The 24,064-nt window shown below is 35.9% G+C and overlaps 2 protein-coding genes across 2 annotated transcripts in view; both read left to right on the top strand.

Annotated features, from left to right (window-relative positions):
* The window catches only part of LOC309475908 (uncharacterized protein), a 46,141-nt gene extending 27,342 nt beyond the window's left edge, over positions 1-18,799 (top strand). Inside the window, exons 7-12 of the mRNA XM_082138892.1 lie at positions 12,290-12,412; positions 12,915-13,016; positions 13,372-13,428; positions 13,548-13,634; positions 16,608-16,651; positions 16,730-18,799. Coding sequence (XP_081995018.1) covers positions 12,290-12,412; positions 12,915-13,016; positions 13,372-13,428; positions 13,548-13,634; positions 16,608-16,651; positions 16,730-16,963 — 647 coding nt within the window. The 3' untranslated portion in view covers positions 16,964-18,799. The remainder of the gene's footprint in view (positions 1-12,289; positions 12,413-12,914; positions 13,017-13,371; positions 13,429-13,547; positions 13,635-16,607; positions 16,652-16,729) is intronic.
* The window catches only part of LOC309474864 (immunoglobulin superfamily member 1), a 278,361-nt gene that overhangs the window by 1,849 nt on the left and 252,448 nt on the right, over positions 1-24,064 (top strand). Inside the window, exons 2-5 of the mRNA XM_082137481.1 lie at positions 654-731; positions 2,208-2,351; positions 2,435-2,587; positions 3,424-3,576. Coding sequence (XP_081993607.1) covers positions 654-731; positions 2,208-2,351; positions 2,435-2,587; positions 3,424-3,576 — 528 coding nt within the window. The remainder of the gene's footprint in view (positions 1-653; positions 732-2,207; positions 2,352-2,434; positions 2,588-3,423; positions 3,577-24,064) is intronic.

Below are 24,064 nucleotides of genomic sequence, written 5' to 3'. Positions count from 1 at the left end.
ACGCTGCGGTCTGAGTGCTGGTTGTTGAAGTTAAATCTGTTAGTTACAGTTAGTTACAGAGCACTCACTTCCTGAATCGCCATCATCCTAATGCAACTGTCATGAATAATGAGTGGAAATAGCATTAGATGAATAGAATAATTCATTTATATATATATATATATATATATATATATATATATATATATATATATATATATATATACTCCTTCCAATTTTGTCTTCTCAGACTGTTTTTCCTAGTTAATAACTATTTAGCCATTATGGGTGATAAATAAAGGGCAATTTTGGCATCATCTCTTATCTATGAGATTAGATAGGCAAGAACATGGCTTAGTTTGAAATGCATGACACTTAAATGCTCAATGGCACCAATGTTTACATACACAGTTCATTTACACTGATGTCCAATATTCTGAGGCCACTACTGAAAATGCTTCTTTTTTCTATTAAATACAAACGGTTTCATTACTTGAATGGAAATGAACACACATATCAGAATGTTTCTATTTATTTGCAGGTTAATATAAAAATATACGTATATCTTAGATTTTCAATGTGGTCTCAGACCTTTGGACCTCTGTATGTGCATCAAGCTACACACCAAAGACACTAAACATGAAGTAAAAGACACTTTTTATTTGTGTTTACAGGTCTTCTATTGGCACTGACAGAGAACACCGTGATGACCTGTGACCCTGGATTTGTAAGGACAAAGGGAAAGTGTGTAGGTATGGATAAAAAGACTAACATATGATATACAACTCTTTCAAGAGCTTTAAGCAATATCAGGGTTCAACAGGATTTTACTTGGATTGTACGTGTACATTTATACTGGCCCCACAAAAACAACAACAACAACAACAACAACAAAAATTATAATCAAGTTTTGTTGATATAGTTTTATATTATCTTAATCACTCCTAAAAAAGGATAACACTTAAGATCTTTGGGGTCAGAATGACCCCAAACTTTTAAAGAGCGATTGCATAAGGAAATATACATTTTTATATGGAAAACTATATATCATTTTTTTTATTTACTTCTCAACTATACATTTATGCTGTGTTTTTGTGGAAATTTTGAAGTTTTTTAACTATTTACTGCACAATTACATAACTAGGCCATAAATTGGCTCATGAAAAAAGATTTTTTAAAGAAAAAATCACTTAAATGATGATCTTAATTAAATCTAAATAGTTTTTGGACATTGCTCTATGTGTTAGGGATAGAATACTGACATCTGCTGGTTTGTGGAAAAACTTTAGAAATTATAATTAAAGAAAGAAATTGCAATGACCACATATATCCAATAGAGGGCCATAGAGACCCATTCATTTTCACTTCATTTTTCTTGATGCTTAAACTTCTCCTCACAACTTTATGATATATATTTTGTGAATATTTATTTAAACATTTTGAAATACATAAAAAATATGTAGTTTTGTCAGTTATAATTTGTTGTTGTTTTCTGATATATTTTGAATTATCTTGCTTTTGCAAATTATTATACATACATTTGCAGTAACATTACAAGTCACCACTATGACATGACTGTAATGTGTGTGTGTGTGTGTGTGTGTGTGTGTGTGTGTGTGTGTGTGTGTGTGTGTGTGTGTGTGTGTGGGTGTGTGTGTGGGTGTGGGGGCAAGCTTGTTCCATGTTGCATATGTGACATTTTTCAGATTTATGCCAGTTTAGTTGATTTTATTTGCCAATTTCTATAAAAATGCTATCTGTTGCAGTGACATACGTGTGTGTTTGTGTGTGTGTGTATGAGATAGAAAGTTCGTTCCACTTTGGGTTTATGCTCTAGGACCAGACCTTGATTTAAATGTAATTTTTTTTAGATTTATGCCAGTTTTGTTTATTTTATTTGCCAATTTCAGTAAAAATGCTCTCTGTTGCAGTCACATACATTTGTGTGTTTGTGTGTGTGTGTGTGTGTGTGTGTGTGTATGAGATAGAAAGTTCGTTCTACTTTTTATTTATGCTCTAGGACCAGACCTTGATTTATTTGTAAAAATTTTCAGATTTATAATGGATTTACTTTTATTTTTTTGACAAACAAAATTAAAAAAAGTCATTTAAAAAATAGCTACAAATTATATTGCAGATATAGGACACATTTATGTACTGAATCTGCACTCATTAATAAACTGTAACAAGTGCTGTGATTATTCATACATTTTCTGTCATTACTATAGATGAAAATGAGTGTGAGTCTATACCAAACCTTTGTGGAGAAAATGTAATGTGCACCAATACACATGGAAGTTACTACTGTCATTGTAAAGGAGGGTTCACACCAACTCACAATTTCACACAAGCGGATGGAATTAAATGCCAAGGTAAAGAGAGCTTGATATGATGCATCTCATATGACCTCTGTGCAGCAGAAACAACATCTGAATCTCTGTTCTTCTCATTTCAGGCATCAATGAATGTGAGGATGGAAGTGCTGTTTGTGGTCCTAATGCAGAATGTGTCAATTATGTAGGAGGTTATTCATGCACATGTGAACCTGGCTACATTTCCAGCAATGGGAACAAGACATTTATTGCAGGACAAGGAGTTCAGTGTATCGGTAAGAAACTATTGAGCTATAGACATTGTCTGGCCATCTATTGTGCAACATTGCTTTTGGTCTAATGTGAGAGTTTTCAAGTAACATGTTTTTGTTTATTGTACATAACATTGAAAATTTTAATTTCAGATTATTTTTGAAAAATGTAAGATCTCCAAAATGCTGTTTCTAATGACTGGTAGTTATCATGTAGTTGCAAAGTTACTTTTAGTTAGTAGAATGTCTAAAGTGGGCTATTGAAATAGTGTTAAACAAAACTCTTAAATTAAGAAAACCAGAAGAATTGACTACAAAAGTTTATTAGGCACATTCATTTGCATAATCAAATCTGGGTCTCTTTTACACAATAAAATTATATGATGTTTGACATTAGAATTCATGCACATCAGATGTAGAGGAAACAGAAGTGTAAGGTGTATGCAGGCAAATAACAAATAAATTATAAAAAAGTTTGCCATTTAAAAAGTTTGCAATTTCTGCAACCCAGTTACCAATATTTCAGTCTAAATGAATCTGAGAACAAATGTTTGTTTGTAGTTATTGATGAACTTTTTATATTCTCGAATATATTTATTTTAATGACAAAAAGACTAACATATGGTATACATTTCTTAGAAACTCTTTTTTTGACGACTCTTTTTCAAGAGTTTTAATCAATATCAGGGCTCAACAGGATTTGACTTGGATTGTATGTGTACATTTATACTTTCACCAAAAAAAAAAAAATAATAAAAAAAAATAATAATTAAGTTTTGTTGATATATAGTTGAATATATATATATTTTTAAATTGCAGATTGCAAAACAACATCTGAATCTCTGTTCATCTCATTTCAGACATCAATGAATGTGAGGATGGAAGTGCTGTTTGTGGTCCTAATGCAGAATGTGTCAATTCTGGAGGAGGTTATTCATGCATATGTAAACCTGGCTACATTCCCAGCAATGGGAAAGAGATGTTTATTGCAGGACAAGGAGTTCAGTGTATCGGTAAGAAACTATTAGAGCCCAAACATTTTTTGGCCATCTATTGTTTAACATTGCTTTTGGTCTGTGAGAAAACTAGAAGAACTGACTACAAAAGTTTATCAAGCACATCATTTGCATAATCAAATCTGAGACTCTTTTACACAATTGAAACATAGTGTTTGACATTAGAATGAATGTAAGTCACACTATATGTAGAGGAAACAAAGTGCAAGGTTTAAGATACAAATCTAACAGACACACATGCATATGCAGGCAATAACAAATAAATTATAAAAAAGTTTGCAATTTAAAAGGTTTGCAATTTCTGCAACCCAGTTACCAACATTTCAGTCTAAATACAGTTTTAAACTGTAAACCTTTAACCTTTGTGTGTGTTTTTTTTTTGGGTAATCAGAGAACAAATGTTGGTTTATACTTATTGATGAACATATTTACATTAATATAAAAAATAAAAAAAAATTGTGATTAGTGTGATCATATCATTTTGTGAGATTTTTTTTTAATGTATAAAAGTAATTTCTGGGTGTCCATTTTTAAGCCTCATCCAAAACAGAGTGTTTCAAAGAGAGATTAAAAAACAGGATATTAAATAGTCCATTAGTTCTAAATTATGATGTTTTTGATGTAAAAATCTTGATAAGAACAAGAAGATACAATTTTAATCAAATTTATTTATAGAATGTGCCTTTATGTGCTTTTAGAAGTGATGTCTTCTACTCATGTGTGAAGGTTTTAAATCTCTTAATTTCAGTTATCTAGAATACAAATTGGAGGGTTTTTCTTTAAAAAATTTTTTTTTTTAAATATTTAGGCTATTCAGAAATCATGACGGACTGTTACATTGAAGAATGCAGAAATGAGATCTCAGACCTTAGGAATTATAGTAGGTAATTATGTTATGTGAAGTTTATCCAGTGCTTTCTGTAGCATTTCCCATATGTGTTATTTGTAGTTCACAACGATCACACTGTTCCCATAACAGCTCAGCAACAGATGCTGATTGTAAAATGATAACTCATTTCTAATCGTATTAGCCATTCATACAAGTGGGCATAATATTCTAACTTTCATTTTATTCTAACTAAATTCATGGATACACTATGGTTCTGGTATATGAATAATAAACAGTTCACAGGTGATATACTGTAAATCTACCACAGTGTCAGAGCTCTGATAAAAGATGAGATGAGTTCAGGGTTGCCACGTCCAGGGTTTTCCGGCAGAATTGGGCAACTTTTAAACTGTTACCACAAGACTGAAATGCTTGGAATGACTGAAATGCTTGTATATGTTGCTTGAAATATGTTATATTCTACCAATGAAACTCTTCTTAATGTTAAGTTTAGTGATCACTGCAATGTGGTGGTTTTCAATTTGCATGACAGTGACTGTAAAATACGTATTTTAGGTTTAGAATCAGGGTATCTTTTGGTCATTTGATTTCCTGTTTGGAATGGAATAACGAGAAATGAAAACCAGCTCGTTTATTCGTTTTTTAGTTTAGTTTAAAGAATGAAAAATTAGATTTTGGCTCGATTTTTCATTTTTCGTTAGTGGTTTACAAATCGGTTTATTCAGTTCGATATTTCATTTGCACATGTGGGCGGCGCTGAAACGCACCTTTCATCTGATTGGTCAAAACACTCCGCCTTCAGTAAGCTACAAGCTTTTCTTTCTGTCAGGCAGAATAAGAGTCAGTAGCCTACTGACAAATGCACTTTAATAAAATAATGTCTGAAACCACCACTCACTGTTAACTACGCACAATATTTGAAGCAGAAATATGTTGCTGGTCACGTAATTCGTACTGCTGTGACTTGCAAGCGACCCCAATAATGTGAGCCACAGTATATGACAGATTATTTTAGCATGATGTATTTCCCATTGATACAGTGCAAATATTTCCGTCTCTTTCTTTCCGAGAATTCTCAAGAAATAGAGTCGCTGCTATGCTTTTTTTTTTTTGACTGCTGCTGAGGTGTTTGTGCTCCAGGAGAGATCCTCGGCAATGGTCGTGCCCAAGAATCTGAAGGCTGGAACCCTCTCCACGCAGACCCCGCTAATGTGCCGTGGTGTGAGATTCGTGTTGTGCTTTTGGAAGTCAATGATGATCTCTTTGGTTTTAGAAGCATTCAGGGCCAAGTTATTTACCCCACACCATTCTGTCAGTCTCTGAGTTTCATCTCTGTAAGCTGCTTCATCCCCTCCTGAGATGAGTCCAACTATGGTCGTGTCATCTGCGAATTTGATGATAGTGTTGGCAGAATGGGTTGGGGTGCAGTCATGAGTGTAAAGGACGTAGAGAAGTGGACTAAGCACGCAGCCTTGTGGGGCACCTGTGCTGAGAATCACGGTGAAGGAGGAATGGGGACCTAACCTAACCGTCTGGGGGCGGTTGGTCAGGAAGTCCTTAATCCAGTGAAAGATAGATGAGGAGAGACCTAAGTCCAGCAGTTTGGCTGCCAGCCTGTCAGGAATTACTGTGTTGAACGCTGAACTAGTCAATAAAAGGCATCCTCACACAGCCGCCTTGGCGTTCTAGGAGGAGCAATGCTGTGTGCAGGGCAGTAGCGTTGACATCTTCTGTGGATCTATTGGTTCTGAATGCGAACTGATGTGGACTGAAGGTGTCTGGAAGGCTGGCTTTGATGTGCTGTTGCCTCTCAAAGACCTTCATAATAACTGGGCTACGGGCGGTAGTCGTTGAAGGGTTAGTTCACCCAAATATGAAAATTCTGTCAGTAATTACTCACCCTCATGTCGTTCCAACCCGTAAGACTTGCATTCATCTTCTGAACACAAATTAAGATATTTTTGATTAAATCTGAGAGCTGGCTCACTCCTTCATAGGCTGCTAGGTACTTTCATTCTGCCGGCCCAGAAAAGTTAGTAAAGACATCGTTAAAATAGTCCAAGTGACTACAGTGGCTCAACCTTAAGTTTATCAAGCGACGAGAATACTTTTTGTGCGCAAAAAAACACAAAAAAATAACAACTTTATTCAACTATTAATATTCTTCTGTGAAGGCCTCTGATGTGAGTTCACGAGAGCGACACGACGCATGCGCCAGAACTGAGAAGATGATGCAGATGGGTCTCGATGTAGTGTTTTAAATGGTTCTAAAGTGTGCATTTCCTGGATGTCCGAATCGTGAGAAACCAACGAGAAAACGTAAAAGTGCCTTACCAATGCCGCAAAATGAATGGCTTACCTTTCACACTTTCCCATCAAAAGATCATGAGCGTCATCTTCTCAGATCTTGCACATGCGTTGTGGCGCTCTCGTGAACTCACTCAGAGGCCCACACGGAAGAAAATAGTTGAATAAAGTTGTTATTTTTGTGGGGGTTTTTGCGCACAAAAAGTATTCTCGTCGCTTGATAAACTTAAGGTTGAGCCACTGTAGTCACTTGGACTATTTTAACGATGTCTTTACTAACTTTTCTGGGCCGACAGATGCAATTACCTAGCAGCCTATGAAGGAGCCTAGCAGTCGTTGTGCGTGAAGTGGTCCTCAATCTCTCTTTTATACTCTGCTTTCGCACCCTTGATGGCTACATACATACATATACACTTTAGGGATTTGAAAACAAAATTACATTTCCTGGCTCCATAACTTCTCCTAATTTTAAGGCCTCAGTATATTTGTGGTTGGGCTTTTTAAAGACATCAGGCTGTGATGCTGTTTTCAAAACTTTTCATTTGTAAATAAAATATTTTACCATGAGTAGGCTAGTTATCAACAATGTATTCCAACTTTCACCATATCCCAAGTAATAGATGGAAAAATAGTTTTATTTTTTATATATATTTTTTATATTAACCAAGTAAATACCTCAGTCCAAAAAGTTTTAACCAAATTACATTTTAAATGAATTACAGTTCATTTTATAAATGAATGGTCAAAAGTATCAATATTATTATTACAAATTTGGCAAGTGTTTGAATCCGCATTCAATTTTAATCTTAGAAATTCATTGTCTGGATTAATATCACACATCATTTTAAAATGCACTTCTTTACGCTTAGGTAGAAGGGGAAATAGAAGATATTTGCTTCTGAGTTTCTTGAATGAATTGCTACTAAGATGTTGAAAAATTTAATTTCTTATTATTAGACCAAGATAGCTTTCCTGCACAAGTCATTCCTTATAAACATGTTAGTGCTCACTCCTCATCAATATAACTTATTTTGCCTAAATTAAGATCCCAGATATCTTGGGAATGAGCATGGAATATGTTTTTTTTTTAAACATACTAATCATCAGTAAAAGAATACTTCTAATAACTTTCATTTAATATTTTTTCTCACAATTAAAATTGAATTGGGTGAAGAAATCACTATAACTCCAAAAACAGCCTTTTTATCTATCATGTGCAACATTGAACAAATACCTCTTTATATCATTGACCAAATATCCTCCAAACCCAAAGATTTTCTTTGAATTAATACTATGAATAAAGCTTTGCCTGTCCATTAATCTGAGCAGATGCAGGTTTGGTTACAGCACCACCTACTGGTCAGAAACTATACCAGTTTATCCAACACTATCATCTACTGTATCATTTTAAATGTTCATGTGAACTGCTGCACCTGCACAACACTTTGTTGAATGGTGTGTCTCTTTGACTGCTGGTGTAGATGTTGGTGGTGTAACACTGTGAGTCGAGCTCTGGATTATTAACACAAAGATTGTGGCTTTGAACCTCTATTGTCTTAAGTTTTTGCATTGTCTCATAATGTTGACCTTTTTTCTTACATTGTCTATGAAATCAAAATATATGAATAATTTACCAGTGAGAGAATGAGATCATCGGTTGAAAACGTTTCAGAGCTCATGCTCCCAAATTCCCAATAATTTTATATTAACAGATTTTCCCAAACCAACTCTGACTGTACGGCCACAGAGTTCAGTGTTCACTGGAGACTCAGTTACTCTGGGATGTGAGCTGGATAAAATAACTGGATGGGAGTTTCTCTGGAGTAAAGACTCAAACACTGATTCTCCTGAAGCTGAAACTATAACTATTTAGTGTTTTGTAACTGTTCGTACAATAAAAAACAGCACATTATATTATTTGTATTTATTTGATTTGATTATTTATCACATTATTTTCAATGTTTATTTTTGTTTTTCTACAGAAAGACCAAAACCCAAAGTGACCATTAAACCTGATCATCATGTATTCAGAGGAGAGACAGTCACTCTCAGATGTGACATATATGATGGAGGAGTCACTAGCTGGAGGTACAACTGGTATAAAGACAGTTCAACCAGTGTTTTCAGTGAACGACAGGAACACACATTCAGTTCTGTTACTGAGTCTGACGCAGGTAAATACTCCTGTAATGGGACAGAGACTCAAGGATCACACAGATCAAACATCAGTGATGAAGTTACACTGACAGTATCAGGTGAGTTTGATCATCTCTTCATAAACACACACAAGTTTAACATGTTATTAATGAGTGATGTCTCTATTTCAGTTCCCAGAGCAGTTTTAAGTGTTTCTCCTCAGAAGTGGTTGACTGAAGGAGATCCAGTGACTCTGATCTGTGAGGTTAACGGCTCCTCTACAGGCTGGACATTCAGCTGGTTCACTGTAACTGTCTCAGGTCAGTTATAATGTGCTTCATCTGAATTGAGTGGTTTTATAGAAGTGAAATATATAATTTAATATGTCTGAAACCAGACACAGGCTCCGTATTAAAGGGGTCATATAATGCCATTTTTGTACAAGCTAATATGATTCTTTAGGGTCTAAATTAAAAGTTTGTAATATACTTTAACTAAAAATTCTCATTAGTATTGTAAGAAAACACTCATTTTACCTGGTCAAAAACAGCTCTGTTTTCAGAACGCCGTTAAAGTGCATGTGTCTTTAAATGATAATGAGCATTGCTCACCCCGCCCCTCTGTTCTGTGAGTACACCCTTTGTTATAACCATAACACAATAACCATAACGCGTCATTCATTATAAACGTGGGATTATGAATTATATTGAGAACGTCGTACATAGAAAACATGCCGTAATGTACCCTGAGTGTAAACAGCCGCATTCATCGTGAAGCGTGTTAGCGATTTGCAAAGATTAATATAAAGATTAATAAAACGTTACACTCACTTCTTCTTCTGGAGGTGCAGCAGGAACACGAATAGTTGGTACCGATCCTTTTTTCAGGAGCAGCTTCTTAGCAAAACCAGCTTTATACTGACCCTCGTTTGTAAAGCAGTGTGGTGTGTGAAATGATTCGCGCAAACATGAAAGCATTGACGTTGATCGTGGGGAATATTCCCTTCGAAAACAAACTCAGCCACTAGCCCTATTCGCACGGGATAAGTATCACCTGGTGACCTCTAGTAATTTGTAATAATTGCGGAGGTTGTCTGTGATCTTAATCCCGTGCGAATCAGTCATGTCTGCAATTTGTAAAGTAAAAATCCCCCCGCAAATGACCTACCATATTTCGCCGAACACCGATGTCCCGTGATAATATTAGTCCCGTGCGAATCGGCATCTCTGTGATTTAGCGGGGTCGTTTATAATTTTTTCAAGGTTTTTGTTTCCTGTGCGCTTTTTTATCCATCTTTCACGAAGAATGGAGGCTGCGTTGGAGTGTTTTGATAGTATTTTGGGTGCTGGGTCATATCGCTATACACCATATGATATAACTATACAATTTGCAGATAGAGAAAGCTGAAAACAATCAGAAGAGCAAACCAAAAATAATGATTAGATGGAGATGGATGACATTTAGCAGCATGTGGTAAAGAACATTCTTCTGTTTATGATCATACAGCTAGACCTATAATAACAAGACATTTCCAAGCAATAGCCTATTGACATCATATCCGGGAGATAAGTCAGTAATTTCGAGTAAAATCACAGGCTTCGTTTATCCCGTGCGAATGCGCCACACGAAATTCAGATGTGGGTGGGTAACGTTAATTTCTAAATCACACAAGGTCCCCAGATAATACTAATCCAGTGCAAATAGGGCTACCGCGTCTTCAGCGGTTCGGATTTAGGAACATCAAAATGACTGCGGTGTTCCTTATTACACCCAAGAACAGAACACAACAATCGCTTAGACGGCATTCTGCTCATAGACAGTGCTCCAGCTATCAACACTGACCGCGCAGACTATGATGACTGACAGCTCGCTCACGAGCAAGGGCTGGTCTGATTTGAAACGCTGCTGTCAATCAACAATCGGGGGAGGGGCGTCCGACGGCTTGATTAGAGACAGGGGAAAACATATAAGAAGATTTTTAAAAAAACACTGGATGGATTTGTATCATTTTATGATGGTTGTGTACAGGCACTGCCAACACACATTTCAGTACAATCAACTTGTAAAAGTGCGTATACCATTATATGACCCCTTTAAGGGCAAACTTCCATGGGCACCAAGCAGTGAAACTTTGAGATCCCAATCCCTCATTTACAGTCACTCCTCTGTAACAACATAAGTGCCATTGATCAAACCCTGATTAAAACAACCTAAACACAATGAGTAATTTGAGTTACACCAATGTAAACCAGTGTATTCAGGTTCAAGTTTAGTTAAAAATGTAATTTATATGACATCTACACATTCTGACTTTATACAGGGAACAGGAATGATTATGAGCTCCTCTCAGACAGCAGCAGAGGAGCTGGAGGAAAATACACTGTCAGTTCTGTTGATCTAAAACACACAGGAGTTTATGTGTGCAGAGCAGAGAGAGATAAAACAGCCGTTTACACACCATACAGCAACACACAACCACTGTGGGTCACTGGTGAGTACACAGAGAGTTTAAATGATTGGTTCATCTTTAATAAAGACAATTTCCAAATTATAGCTGTAATTGTCTTGTCAGGCGTTTCTCCTCCAGTGTCTCTGATCATCAGTCCCAGCAGAACTCAACACTTCACATCTGTCTCTCTCTCTCTGAGCTGTGAGGACCAGAGTAACTCTGATGGATGGACAGTGAGAAGATACACAGACATCGGGCGGCTGGAAGATTGTTCATCATCAGTGTGGGGATCACAAACAGGATCTACATGTACAATCAGATCCACCATCACATCAGACACTGGAGTTTACTGGTGTCAGTCTGATTCTGGAGAGAACTATCATCCTGTTAATATCACTGTACACTGTGAGTCTGTGTTTATGTATTTATTCATTTCACTGACAGTTTACAATCAATACACAGGTTTATTAAACAAGAGCAGGATATACTGTAGTGTGACGTTGACCAGTAAACAACCAGCCAGACCATCATAGCAATACACTAAAAACAGAAACCAGTGGAAAATATGAAGTTCTTTTTTATTTTGTCTTGTTTTTATTATGTTACCATTTTGTTCATATATTGCATGTCTCCTGTGTTTCTGTAGCTGGTGTGATTCTGGAGAGTCCTGTTCATCCTGTGACTGAAGGAGATAATCTGACTCTACGCTGTTTATATCATTATCCAACCCTATCAAACCTCAGAGCTGATTTCTATAAAGATGGATCACTCATCCAGAATCAAACTACAGAGATGATCATCCCTACTGTCTCAAAGTCACATGAGGGTTTCTACTACTGCAAACACCCAAAGAGAGGAGAGTCTCCCAAGAGCTGGATCTCAGTCAGAGGTGAGAGTAAGAACTACAATCACAGTTGAAATGTTCCTGTATAATTTACACATAGATGTAAAATATATATGTATCTCAGTTTCTCCAGCTTCAAGATCTAATGGCCTCAATCCCGTGATAATTGGAGTGACTGCAGGACTGACTGTTGCAGTTTTGATCATTGTCTTTATTGTCCTCCTGTGGCGCTACAGAAACAACAAAGGTTCATCATCTGACATATTAAAACTCAGTGACAGATTCTCAGACACTAGCTTTGTTCATAACGCTTGTGAGCTGCCAAACATCAGTCTAAGCTGGTTTTCTGGTCTTAGCTGGTTTCCAAACCTGGTAAAGCTGGTATGTTTGCTGGTTTCATAAGGTTTCTGGGCAGATTTCAGCTGGTCAGGGAAACCATAATTTGTTAATATTGAATACTGAAAATTATTGATAAATATTTATGTCATCTATATTGAAATCAGTGAAACCCATTGAAACAGCGAGTCCTCCATCTTGTCCACTTGTTTGATATACAGAGTTACATGTGTAAAACTCTCCAAATGAGTCATTTATCAGGTTTCATTTTCTGCCTATGAAGACCGCAGGCAGTGAGGCAAATTGTTTTGGACACAACCATAATGTGAAAAATAAATAAAAACGAAACACTTTGTCATTCTTAAACATGTATACATGAAAGAGATTGTACACAAATATTTTGTGTCTTCTAGATGTAAGATCTGAGTCTCCGTCTCCTGTCAGTCAACAGCAGAACATCAGTCAGAAATCAGAGCAGAACCAGAGTGAAGCCGGATACACGACACTGCTGTCTGGTCAGTCTTTACTCATTACACATTAATACATACATCTTTACAAGCTGAGATAAAAGACACTTAGGTGTAACTTTTAACTAACAGGACATATTTCACAACTAGATAATATTTCACTCTTCTAAAGTTTAAGATGATATTTTGGGTCTTACATATACATTGAACTTGTCATTTGGTTTTATTTGATCAAAAACTGCATAACAAAATTGTGTTTTTTATTTTCTGTATGAAATATTATGTCAAGTGCTTTATTTGATTTTTTTTTTTCATAGATTTTCATAGATTTCATATATAAGATAATACTATTTTAAAAATGTATGTATTATTGAAAATTAATTCATGTATGAATTTATTACAGGAACTTCACATATTTATGACTCTGTTGATACAAATATTAATAAAGAAATAAGCACAGGTAATTAATTATGTCAAGGTATTTTATGGCATTATGATGAGGTCAGTATTCTTTTCTAAATAAATTGGAAATCAAATTAAATTAAAGCAAATGTCTTATATCTCTGTTGTTCATTGTAGACGGTGTAAGTGTGCCGACTGAGATCACATATGCTGAGATTGAACTCAAATCTACAAAGAAACAGAAGAAAAAGAAAGCAAACAAAGGTAAATGGAAACAAAAGTCTCTGCTCTTATATGATTTTGTGAAACAGATCTGATCCAAAAAGGTCATTGCATGCAAATTGTGTATTTTGAGGTAATTTGGTCTAACATCTAGTCATTTTAAAATAAAATGATCCTCTCTGTAAAATTATGATAGAACACAAAATAATATGTGTTATTTAGGATGTTATAATGCCACTTGAATTGAAAGACCAAATTGAAAGTGTCAATTGAAAGTGTCAAAATAAAAACATCAACCTGAAAATGTACATGCATTATTGAGAATCTAAGAAAATAATTTAAAAACTGTATATAAAAATGATAAATGTGCATTTTGAATTCACTGATATATTTTCAGATGCTAGATCTAGTGATGTGACGTATGCTCAGGTTAAAAAAGATGCCCGGAGGAGAAACTTTCAATCCCAGGATTCTGATGAGTTTACTGTTGGTTGAGAAGTGAAAGACCAAGATCATCAAGACAATGGATTTACCAGAACTTTTTGTAACATTAGTAAGCCTTCATGTGCTTCAGAGTCTATGCATGTTAATATTTGAAAAGCATTGAGCTGATTATTCATTAGAAATAATCTAGTATTGTTTAGCACACATGTGTTTTTATATTGGTTAATACCAGCAGCAGCAGCTTATCATTTGACAACTGAGGGAACATAATATTCAGTGTAAGGCTATTTCTTTACTGACTGTTGAGTAAGGGACCAGGTTCCCTTTTTATTTCCTTATCCTTGTCCTGTTCCTGGACAAGTTGTCTTTAAACATAAATGTACATAGTGAAACAACTATTTTTCTAGCTATGCTCAAAATATTTTATTGGATAGAAATAGCTCTTTGTACATGCAATCTTAAAAATGTGTTTCTAGCAAAAAAAAAAAAAAAAAAAAAAAAAAAAATGTTGCTTTATGTCTTAGGCTATTTATGTTTTCAAAAAAAGGTTTTGTGAGTAGGCTTTTGGAAATTTGTTCTCAGTTTTGTTTATAGCCTACACTGCCATTCAAAAGTTTGTTTTTTCCCCCCGTAGAATTTTACTTTTTGTTGTAATAATATTTCACATTACTGCTTTTAATGTATTTTTTATCAAATAAATGGCTTTGCCTTAAGAATAAGAGACTTCTTTCAAAAACGTTAAAAAAGCATCTTACCAACCCCAAGTTTACTTAAATATATTATACAGCCCATTAATTAAGTAAGGGATAATGTATTGCGAGGCAGTTGTTATAGCGAATAACAACCCCGACAGGCTGAACGGGACTCTGAACGGGGGTCTTGAATCAGCCTGAAGGGGTTGTTATTCGCTATAACAACCGCCTCGCGATACATTATCCCGCTTATTACATGGCTACCTACAAAAAAATAAATAAATTTGATTCAAGTTTAGTTAAAAGTTTATTGATTTAAAAACGATTGTATTGCTTCCGCTAAAGAAAATAGTCAGTTCCGCGTCCATAGCAACGCTCTGTTTTTCATGGCAACGCTCTAGTTCGCAGCGGTCTGTTATCAAGAAATAACAGACCGCATTCTACATTGGAATTCAGCCAAGCCATGTAATAATAAATACTATCGAACATTCCAAAATATTCTCAATTAGCCTTACGTTATTGTTATTATCATTTAAAAATGTATACTTTCATTCCAGACAGTTCTAATTATAGGTTGTAACTTGCAAAGTTTAATACTGACACATCAGGATCGCGAAGACTTGGTCTAGGTGTTAATATGTGACCCTGGATCACAAAACCAGTCTTATGTTGCACGGGTAGGCTATATTTGTGGCAATAGCCAACAAAACATTGTATGGGTCAAAATTATAGATTTTTCTTTTATGCCAAAAATCATTAGGATATTAAGTAAAGATCATGTTCCATGAAGATATTTTGTAAATTTCCCACCTTAAATATATAAAACATTTATTTTTGTGAATGGATGCAGCACTATCGCCAATAGAAATGGACAACTTTAAAGGCGATTTTATCAATATTTCGATTTTTCTGTACCCTCAGATTCCAGATTTTCAAATAGTTGTATCTCAGCCAAATATTGTCCTATCCTAACAAAGATTATGTATTCAGCTTTCAGATGATGTATAAATCTCAATTTAAAAAAAATTACCCATAAGACTGGTTTTGTGGTCCAGGGTTACATATGGAAGGCCAAAAGGGCCAAATGTGTGAAACTGTCGTGTAAACACGTAATTACAAGCTGGCACATTGGAAACTATCTTGTACAAGCACAAAGAACAAACAAATCCTTTAAATTGCAGGATTAAATCTAAAGTAAAAAAAAAAAAAAATGGACAATGAACATTAATAAATAGCATACATAGAATCACTCTGATTAGAAATTTGTCTTGGCCTCAAAATATAGCCACTGAAATTCTAATGAATGTGAAAATTTAATGATTCAGGGTTTTGCACTGTCGCCCAAAGATTATAGCCTAATTAGTTTGTATTATGTCGTGAAATATCAATCTTATCAAAATAAATTAGCCATGTATTAGCTACCAATATACCAGCATAATAATAATAATTATGATAATAATTGTAGATGCAACACGATTTCCTGCACTGCGGATCGGCACATTTTCGAATGCTAACACAATGCTTTCAAAACTGATAAAAGCACATTCAAATCAGAATGATGGCAAACTCTGTGCATTTCTATTGAAATATAATACAATTCATTTAAATAATAATTATATAATTAATAATTATTCCAAACACAACTAATTGCAATATCAGCTGAAAGCCGAGGTGTCCTATATTCATTTCTAATAGTTTTCTTTCTTTCTTTCTTTCTTTCTTTCTTTCTTTCTTTCTTTCTTTCTTTCTTTCTTTCTTTCTTTCTTTCTTTCTTTCTTTCTTTCTTTCTTAAATCAGGATGGCTGCAGAATGATTTTGTTTCATTACTTGGACATATAGCCTACTGTAAAAAAGAACAATTTAAATTGTTTTTGTTCAGTGTGTTACAGTCACTCAGAAGAGTTGCACAACGGCAGAATCAAGGTCAGTGAGAGAGATTGAATCTGCTTCAGTATCAAATCTTCATGTCAGGTCACATCACAGACAATATCATCTCTGCAGGCAAATGGAAAATCCAGATCCAGCCTTGACAACATTCTCCACAGCTTGCTCTTTCTCGTCCTCCTCCTCCTTGTTCACCACCTCTTACACACATACTTTTCCTCCTCTCCCTCTTATATTGTTTCCATCTATTTGGGGTTTTTCTGCATTGCCATTGCGGCCGCCAAAGCCTTATTTGATCAGCAGCTCTTGAGACAGAGAGAGAGAGAGAGAGAGACCTTTGAACAACTTTAATTACAAACATTTAAAAAACAATCTTCAATCAATTATTTAGCCAACAAGAAAACAAATAAATAACAAACACCCATAAACCTTTTTACAACCATTATCATCATATATAATTATACATAAATGTGTAAATTGCCACTGCAGTCAACATCGCAAATACAATTATTTATAGCCCACTTAAACTTGAAGTCTTCAATATTCTCATTCAGTCGATAATATTCAAATTATATTCTTAACCTTGACTTCATCAAACCCTCATAAATCAGAACCACATCAGTTTGTCCCATACCACCTATTTTGCTTTTACGAGAGAGCCAAACAGCTAACTTTGCTTGTCCGAAAATAAAATTGAGTAGATGATAAATCTCCCTCTTGCTACTGTTGTATTACAAATGTATTAAATGTTTAATTTAGGTTCCACTACAATAGTATATAAATTGAGAAAGTTTAGTAGTAGCATTTGAGGTATAAATGATGATTATTGAGTCTCCAGCAAGAGATTCCTGCCAGACCTGTTTTTTTCTATTCTAAGTTAAATGAGTCAGACTCTCACCTTTTGTCTTTAATGGCTCTTGGAGCCCGAGCCCCAGCCCCAGTCATTGAATAGTTAGGCTGATTGGATTAGCATATATGCGTTTGAATAGTTATGCTGACTGGTAACACTCTGGAGTCTATGGCGGGTTCCTCAACCAGTATACTTCATTTACATGCTTTGTTCAACCTCAATGTAAATCCCTCCCCCTAGATGTACATCAAATTACAAGGCAACGTTCCTTAGACTAGACTGTTGGACGAACTGCAGCAACGCACAGTGAAGTTCTCAATAAAAGAATAGCTTCTGTTTGAACGCGATCCCAACGTCTCCTGGTCTCTGCTTTGACGAAGGAAAAGTTTCCAACACTACGTTTATATTTAGGTCCATAGATATACAACTCAAGTGTGAAAACTTCCCCTAATGTCTGACACCACCCTCCAAGAATTTCAAATAGAGGCAATAATCTACTACAGTCAGCAAACAAATGAAAAACTGTCTCCTGCTGTTCACAGAAAGGACATCCTATCCCCGCTAGTGGATCAAAATGTGCTCTGTGTCTGTTTGTAGCTATAATGTACAACACGCCACTGCAGGTCTCCAGACCTTTTTTCAATGGGGGGCTTGTACATGGTCCTCCAGCTACCTTTCGGGGAAGAGTCTGATCCAAAAAATTCTATCCATTTAGACTCTTTTACAGTTTCAAGTGCACGAAGATGAAGATCTTTTACACAGCATATAAGTAGCTTTTTCCCCAATGTCTCTGAAACGCCCCAGTTGAGGTGTCTTAAAGGATAGAATACCACCTTCAATTTCATGTCACAATCCAGTCGCAGCTGTAATATCCAGTTCTGGGAAAAAAGAAACAGCATTTTCTTTTTTGTGTAAAAATAAAGAGTCTCTATAGTCCAACGGCATGCACTCATATAGATGGTTCAACAGCCTCTGCACAACTCGGACTGATCTTATGCCAAGCTTGGTAGCTATGGGTCTCTGCAGAAATCCATCCATCTTCAGTCAGTAAGTGTCCAATCTTTACAATATTTGCAGACCATAAAGCATGCCTCACAGAAGTTGATTTTAGAACATCCAAATCAATTTTTGGGTTAAAGATCAAGGGTTCTTCCAATAACCACTGACTCTGTTCACCATTTAGATCTCTGCAAACTTTTAAAAGAGTCCACGCTCTCAACATTGACTTGTAGAACGATGACAGACCAGTTAAGTCCAGCTTATTAATGTCCATTAAGAACAGTTGACGATCATAACCCATTTTACCTGCACTTCTCAGGAGGCCACGGGCTACCCCACGCCAGCTCACTTCTTCACCATACAGGAGTCTTTGAGCTGTCTGAAGTCTGAAAGCTTTATCTGAAAGCTTCTAGATCTGATGTCAATGAGTCCTTGACCTCCCTCCGTCCTGGGCAGATAAAGTACTGGTGCTTTTAGCCAGTGATACCCGGACCAAAAAAAATCAACTCGTTTTTTCTGAATGTCCATTATCAGTTCTTCTGGAGGTTCTAATATCATCATTTTATGCCATAAAGTAGCAGCAATAAGAATATTACAGACCAAAACTATACCCCTATAGGATAACTGGAAGAGCAACCATTTCCATCGAGACAACCGAGCACATGTTTTCTCCACTAGTCCCTCCCAATTCTGTTTCCTATATTCTTCAGATCCTAAAAACACCGCTAAATATTTAAAACCTTCTCTTCCCCATTGCAACTCTGGAAGGATGGAAGGATGGGGCCATTATTGTCATGCCCACACCATACTGCCACATTTTTGCCCCAATTAACTTTTGCAGAGGATACTTTTTCATAATTTTCTAAACACTTTTTAACAACATTAACATCTTGATTACCTCTTATTAAGACTGTAAGATCATCCGCATATGCAGACATTTTAATAAACTGGGAGTAATCTATTTCTCTGATTTGCAGTCCCATTAATTATCATCTTAATTTACAGAGTAACGGCTCAAAAGCAATGCTAAAGCTGCCCTGAGATAGGGCAACCTTGTCTAATACCCCTCTGAACCTTTATGGGGACACTGAGACCGCCACCTATTTTTAATCAAGCAAGTTGCCTCATTAAAGCAATTTTATACATGCAATTAAATTATCTCCAAGTTATCTCCAAATGATCTCCAAAATATCTCCAAATCTCCAAATCCAATTATCTCCAAAGTCTCAAAAAGAAAAATATGGTCAACTCTGTCAAAGGCCTTCTCTTGGTCCATTGACAAAAACCCAACATCAACAATGTTGTAAAAAGCATAGTCATACAGATCCCTCATCAGATGTAAATTATCTGCAATAGATCTGCCCTTTACACAATATGATTGATCCGTATGAATTATTTCATGCAATACATCATTTAACCTTTTAGCAAGACACTTAGAATTTTATATTATGAACATAAGATAGCTACAGGTCTCCAATTTTTTAGTAGCGTCAAATCTCCCTTATTTGGAAGCAATGTTAAAATAGCATTCTGACAACTTCTTGTTAGACATCCTTCACTTATACATTTAATACACTTTAATACACTTATACATTTTATACAGAATATAATTCAGTATAAAATTCCACTGCAAGTCTACGCATCCTTTCCGGGTCTGAAACAAGGTGTCCATCCTTATCTTTTAAAAACAACATATTTTTTCCATGTTTAGTTTTCCGTTCTAAAATAAAAAAGAAGGACGTAGGAGCATCTATGTCTCTTTTTGTTAGAAAACGATTTTTTATAAGTTCTCCTTTGACTTTTTCATCAAGGATTAAATTCAAACAGTTTTTCTTTTCAGTCCACATATCCTTCAAGTTAGGAGAAACATTTACAATCATATTCCCTTCAATAATCTTAAGTTCTTTCTCCAAACTCTCTAATGTTTTCTTTAAACACAAAGTAGAATGAAAAGAATATTGTTGGCAATACTCCTTAATAAACACTTTCCCTCTGTCATTGCTTTTCAATTTCGTTTGCATGTCGCCATGCGTCTGTGTACTTCAGCGGTGGCCCTGATGGAAATAGCTTTCTGTGATCAATCAACCTTGATTTATTTACAGTTGAAGTGATAACAATGCCTGGTCGCTCGCAGCATACATGAATGTATTATTGTTCAGTCAAATGAGCTAGTTGTGCTGCATGTCAACAAACACATCCTAAATTAAAGCTGTCGCAGTGAATAATATTGTCATATCTTCCTTTCTCAGTCTTCCAAACTTCCCAAAAATTCTTAAAACTTTCACAAAAGAATGTGTCTTCCAACAATTTAACATTAAAATGCCAATAAGAACTCTTATAGGTTTTTGTTATGAGACTACATTCAACTGTGATTAGTTTGTGGTCTGAAAAAGGGACAGGAGTAATAGCTGAATTCAGGGTCCTGTTCCTCATATTATGAGATGGGTAAAACCTGTCTAAACGAGCAGCAGAAAGTGTGTCATTACTAAAACTCACCCAAGAGTACTTTTTAACTAAAGGATTGTTTTCCCTTCATACATCTGATAGGTGAAAATTCTTTACCAATCTTGCAAGACAAGTGGCTGACATTTGATGTGGTTCTTCCCCATTCCTATCTATTATGAAATCTAAGGTGCAGTTCCAGTCTCCACCAAAAACAACAAAATCTCCATCATGTTGTTGTCTTGAAAACTGTTATAATTCAGAAAAGATCCTTATTCTCTCAATGCCTAAATTTGGAGCATAAATGTTCACAAAAATGAAGTTCATATTATGTAATTCAGCTCTAACAATCAAGAGTCTTCCAGGTTCCAATTCATTTTTCCACAAAATATTGAAATTGAGAGAAGGAGCAAAAAAAATTGCTACCCCTGCACTTAAATTATTCCCATGACTAAGAAAGTGTTCTCCCTTCCACCATAGCCCCCAGTCAACTGCATTATCTAAATTACTGTGGTTTTCTTGCAAGAAAATAACATTTAACTCTTTCAAATTAATAATCTCAGAAAGAAATACACGTTTTTTCATATCCCTTGTGGGAATGCAAATTTATTAAAATGTTTAATTTAGGTTTACATTGAATTTAGCATGTTAAGGTTAGGTATAAATTATGATTATCAGAGTTTTCTAGCAAAAGACTCTGGTCAGTCCTGTTTTACTGAAACTCTTGGAGTTTTCGGGTTTTTACTGTTTTTCTGAAACTCTTTTCGGGTTTTCGGGTTTTTACTGTTTTACTGAAACTCTTTTCGGGTTTTCGGGTTCTCAAGTAAACTTAAATCTCTCTGAAAGACGCGTTGAGAATGATTTGTCTCCTGCTGCTTCTTCTGGTTTTTTGGAATTTTGCCATCTGTCCTCGTCAATCTCAACAGATAACTCCTTACTTGCCGGATATGGTCCTATTCTACTCTTCTTTGGAGTTATGGAACTTGAACGCCTCGTATCGTCTGCTAGACGGAGTGTACAATCATTGCGCTGCACTTGGAATCGCACGCCGACGTTATGTTCATCGAGGATCAAAGCGCCGATACCTTTATAAATCACAGTTTGACTACCCTGATAACAACGAAATACCAGTCATCTGGTCTTCATACCGGCGCTCACAAACTACCGAAAGTAATCTGAAGCGGGGTGGTGGCCTCTGCGCACTGAAGCGGACATCTCTTCCTCAGAACAACACGGAGAGCGTCAACATTAAAATGGCTCTCATTAATACTCGTTCAATATTGAACAAGTCTTTTATTCTCAATAACTTTTTTATTTCACAATCTTTGGATTTTTTATTCATCACAGAGACGTGGATAAATCACGGTGAACAGATGGCTTTCAGTGAATTGACCCCGTCGGGCTGCAACTTTCTGAACTCTCCACGGACCACAGGACGTGGTGGTGGTGTTGCTACTATTTTTAAAAACTCTTTTAAATGTAAAAGGCTGCCTATGGACTCATATTCCAGTTTTGAGGCACAGCTGTTAAAAATTGATTTCATGGGTCCTCTTTTCTGCGCACTCGTCTACAGACCTCCAAAACTTAACAAGGACTTTATGCAACAATTTTCGGACTTCCTTGCTGGACTTGTGTCTCGTGGCGACAGATTCCTCATTCTTGGGGATTTTAACATTCATGTATGTTGCCCATCAAAACCTCTGGTAAATGAATTCATTTTGCTTACTGAGTCACTAAATTTTGTGCAATATGTCACTTATCCTACTCATAATAAGGGTCACACTTTAGATCTGGTATTATCGTATGGTTTCTCTGTGTTAAACTTAGAGATTATTGACACTGGTATCTCTGACCATTATTCAATAATATTTGAGTCTGTGTCCACGTGCTCCCGCCCTACATATGCTCAGCCTCTATGTAAATCTAGGTCCATTCACTCGTCTACTGCCAATCTTTTTTCAGAATTTTATTTAATGCATTGTTCAAATGATGTATCTACTGGGCTTGACACAGAATCCTTGGTCGAAGCCTTTAATGCGTCCTGTACATTCACACTTGACAATGTCGCTCCACTTAAGCTTAGGAGGGCTAAGATTGGTTCTCAGCCTTGGTTAAATGATGAAACTCGCGCTCTCAGGCAAGAGTGCAGAAAAGCTGAGCGAAAATGGAAACGAGACAAGCTTCAAGTCTCTTATGGTATCCTAAAGGATTGTTTAACAAATTATCAGAGAGCTGTGAAGGATGCAAAAGCCAATTATTTTTCTACAGTGATCACTGAAAATGCAAATAGACCAAAAGTTTTGTTTAAGACAATAAATTCAGTCTTAAATCCAAAGGAAAATACTGCTCTAGATGCCACACCAGAGAATTGTGAATTATTTTTACACTCTTTTATTCACAAAATTAAGTTAATTAAACGAGAAATCGTACCTGTTCAGATCGATCAAACACAAACTACTCCAGTATCCAGCTCTTTGACAAACTTTGAACCAGTTACATCAGAACAAATAGCGGATATAGTATCCAAGCTGAAGTGTTCTAGTTATAAGCTGGATTCCCTTACTCCACGTCTTTTCAAAGAGGTTTTTATGACTCTCAGTGTCAATGTAACCGCGATAGTCAACAGCTCTCTAGCAAGTGGTGTTGTTCCTAGCAGTTTCAAACATGCAATTATACATCCCCTGTTGAAAAAACCTTATTTGGATCCGGCAATACATGATAACTACAGACCTATTTCCAAATTGCCTCTCATGTCTAAAATCTTGGAGAGAACTGTTTATTCCCAGCTCAACTCCTATTTAAATACATTTAACATTCTGGATACATTTCAGTCTGGTTTTAGATGTTTGCACAGCACAGAATCGGCACTACTGAAGGTCACAAACGATATCTTACTCTCTATTGATTCAGGATCACCTGTTGTCCTTGTCTTGTTAGATCTCAGTGCGGCGTTTGATACTATTGACCATCATATTCTGTTAAAACGTCTAGAATATATGGTGGGCATCCAGGGGAAAACCCTGCAGTGGTTTTCTTCCTATTTAAAAGAAAGGACTTTTTCTGTGAACTTGGCCCAATTTTCTTCTGCCTCGTCTCCGCTAGTATGTGGTGTCCCTCAGGGGTCAATCTTGGGACCCTTGTTATTCTCATTGTACTGTACA

Source organism: Leuciscus leuciscus (genome assembly GCF_965113295.1).
Source record: "Leuciscus leuciscus genome assembly, chromosome: 1".
Lineage (NCBI taxonomy): Eukaryota > Metazoa > Chordata > Actinopteri > Cypriniformes > Leuciscidae > Leuciscus > Leuciscus leuciscus.
Note: the sequence above shows the minus strand (reverse complement) of the source record. Positions and strands in the feature narration are given on the sequence as shown.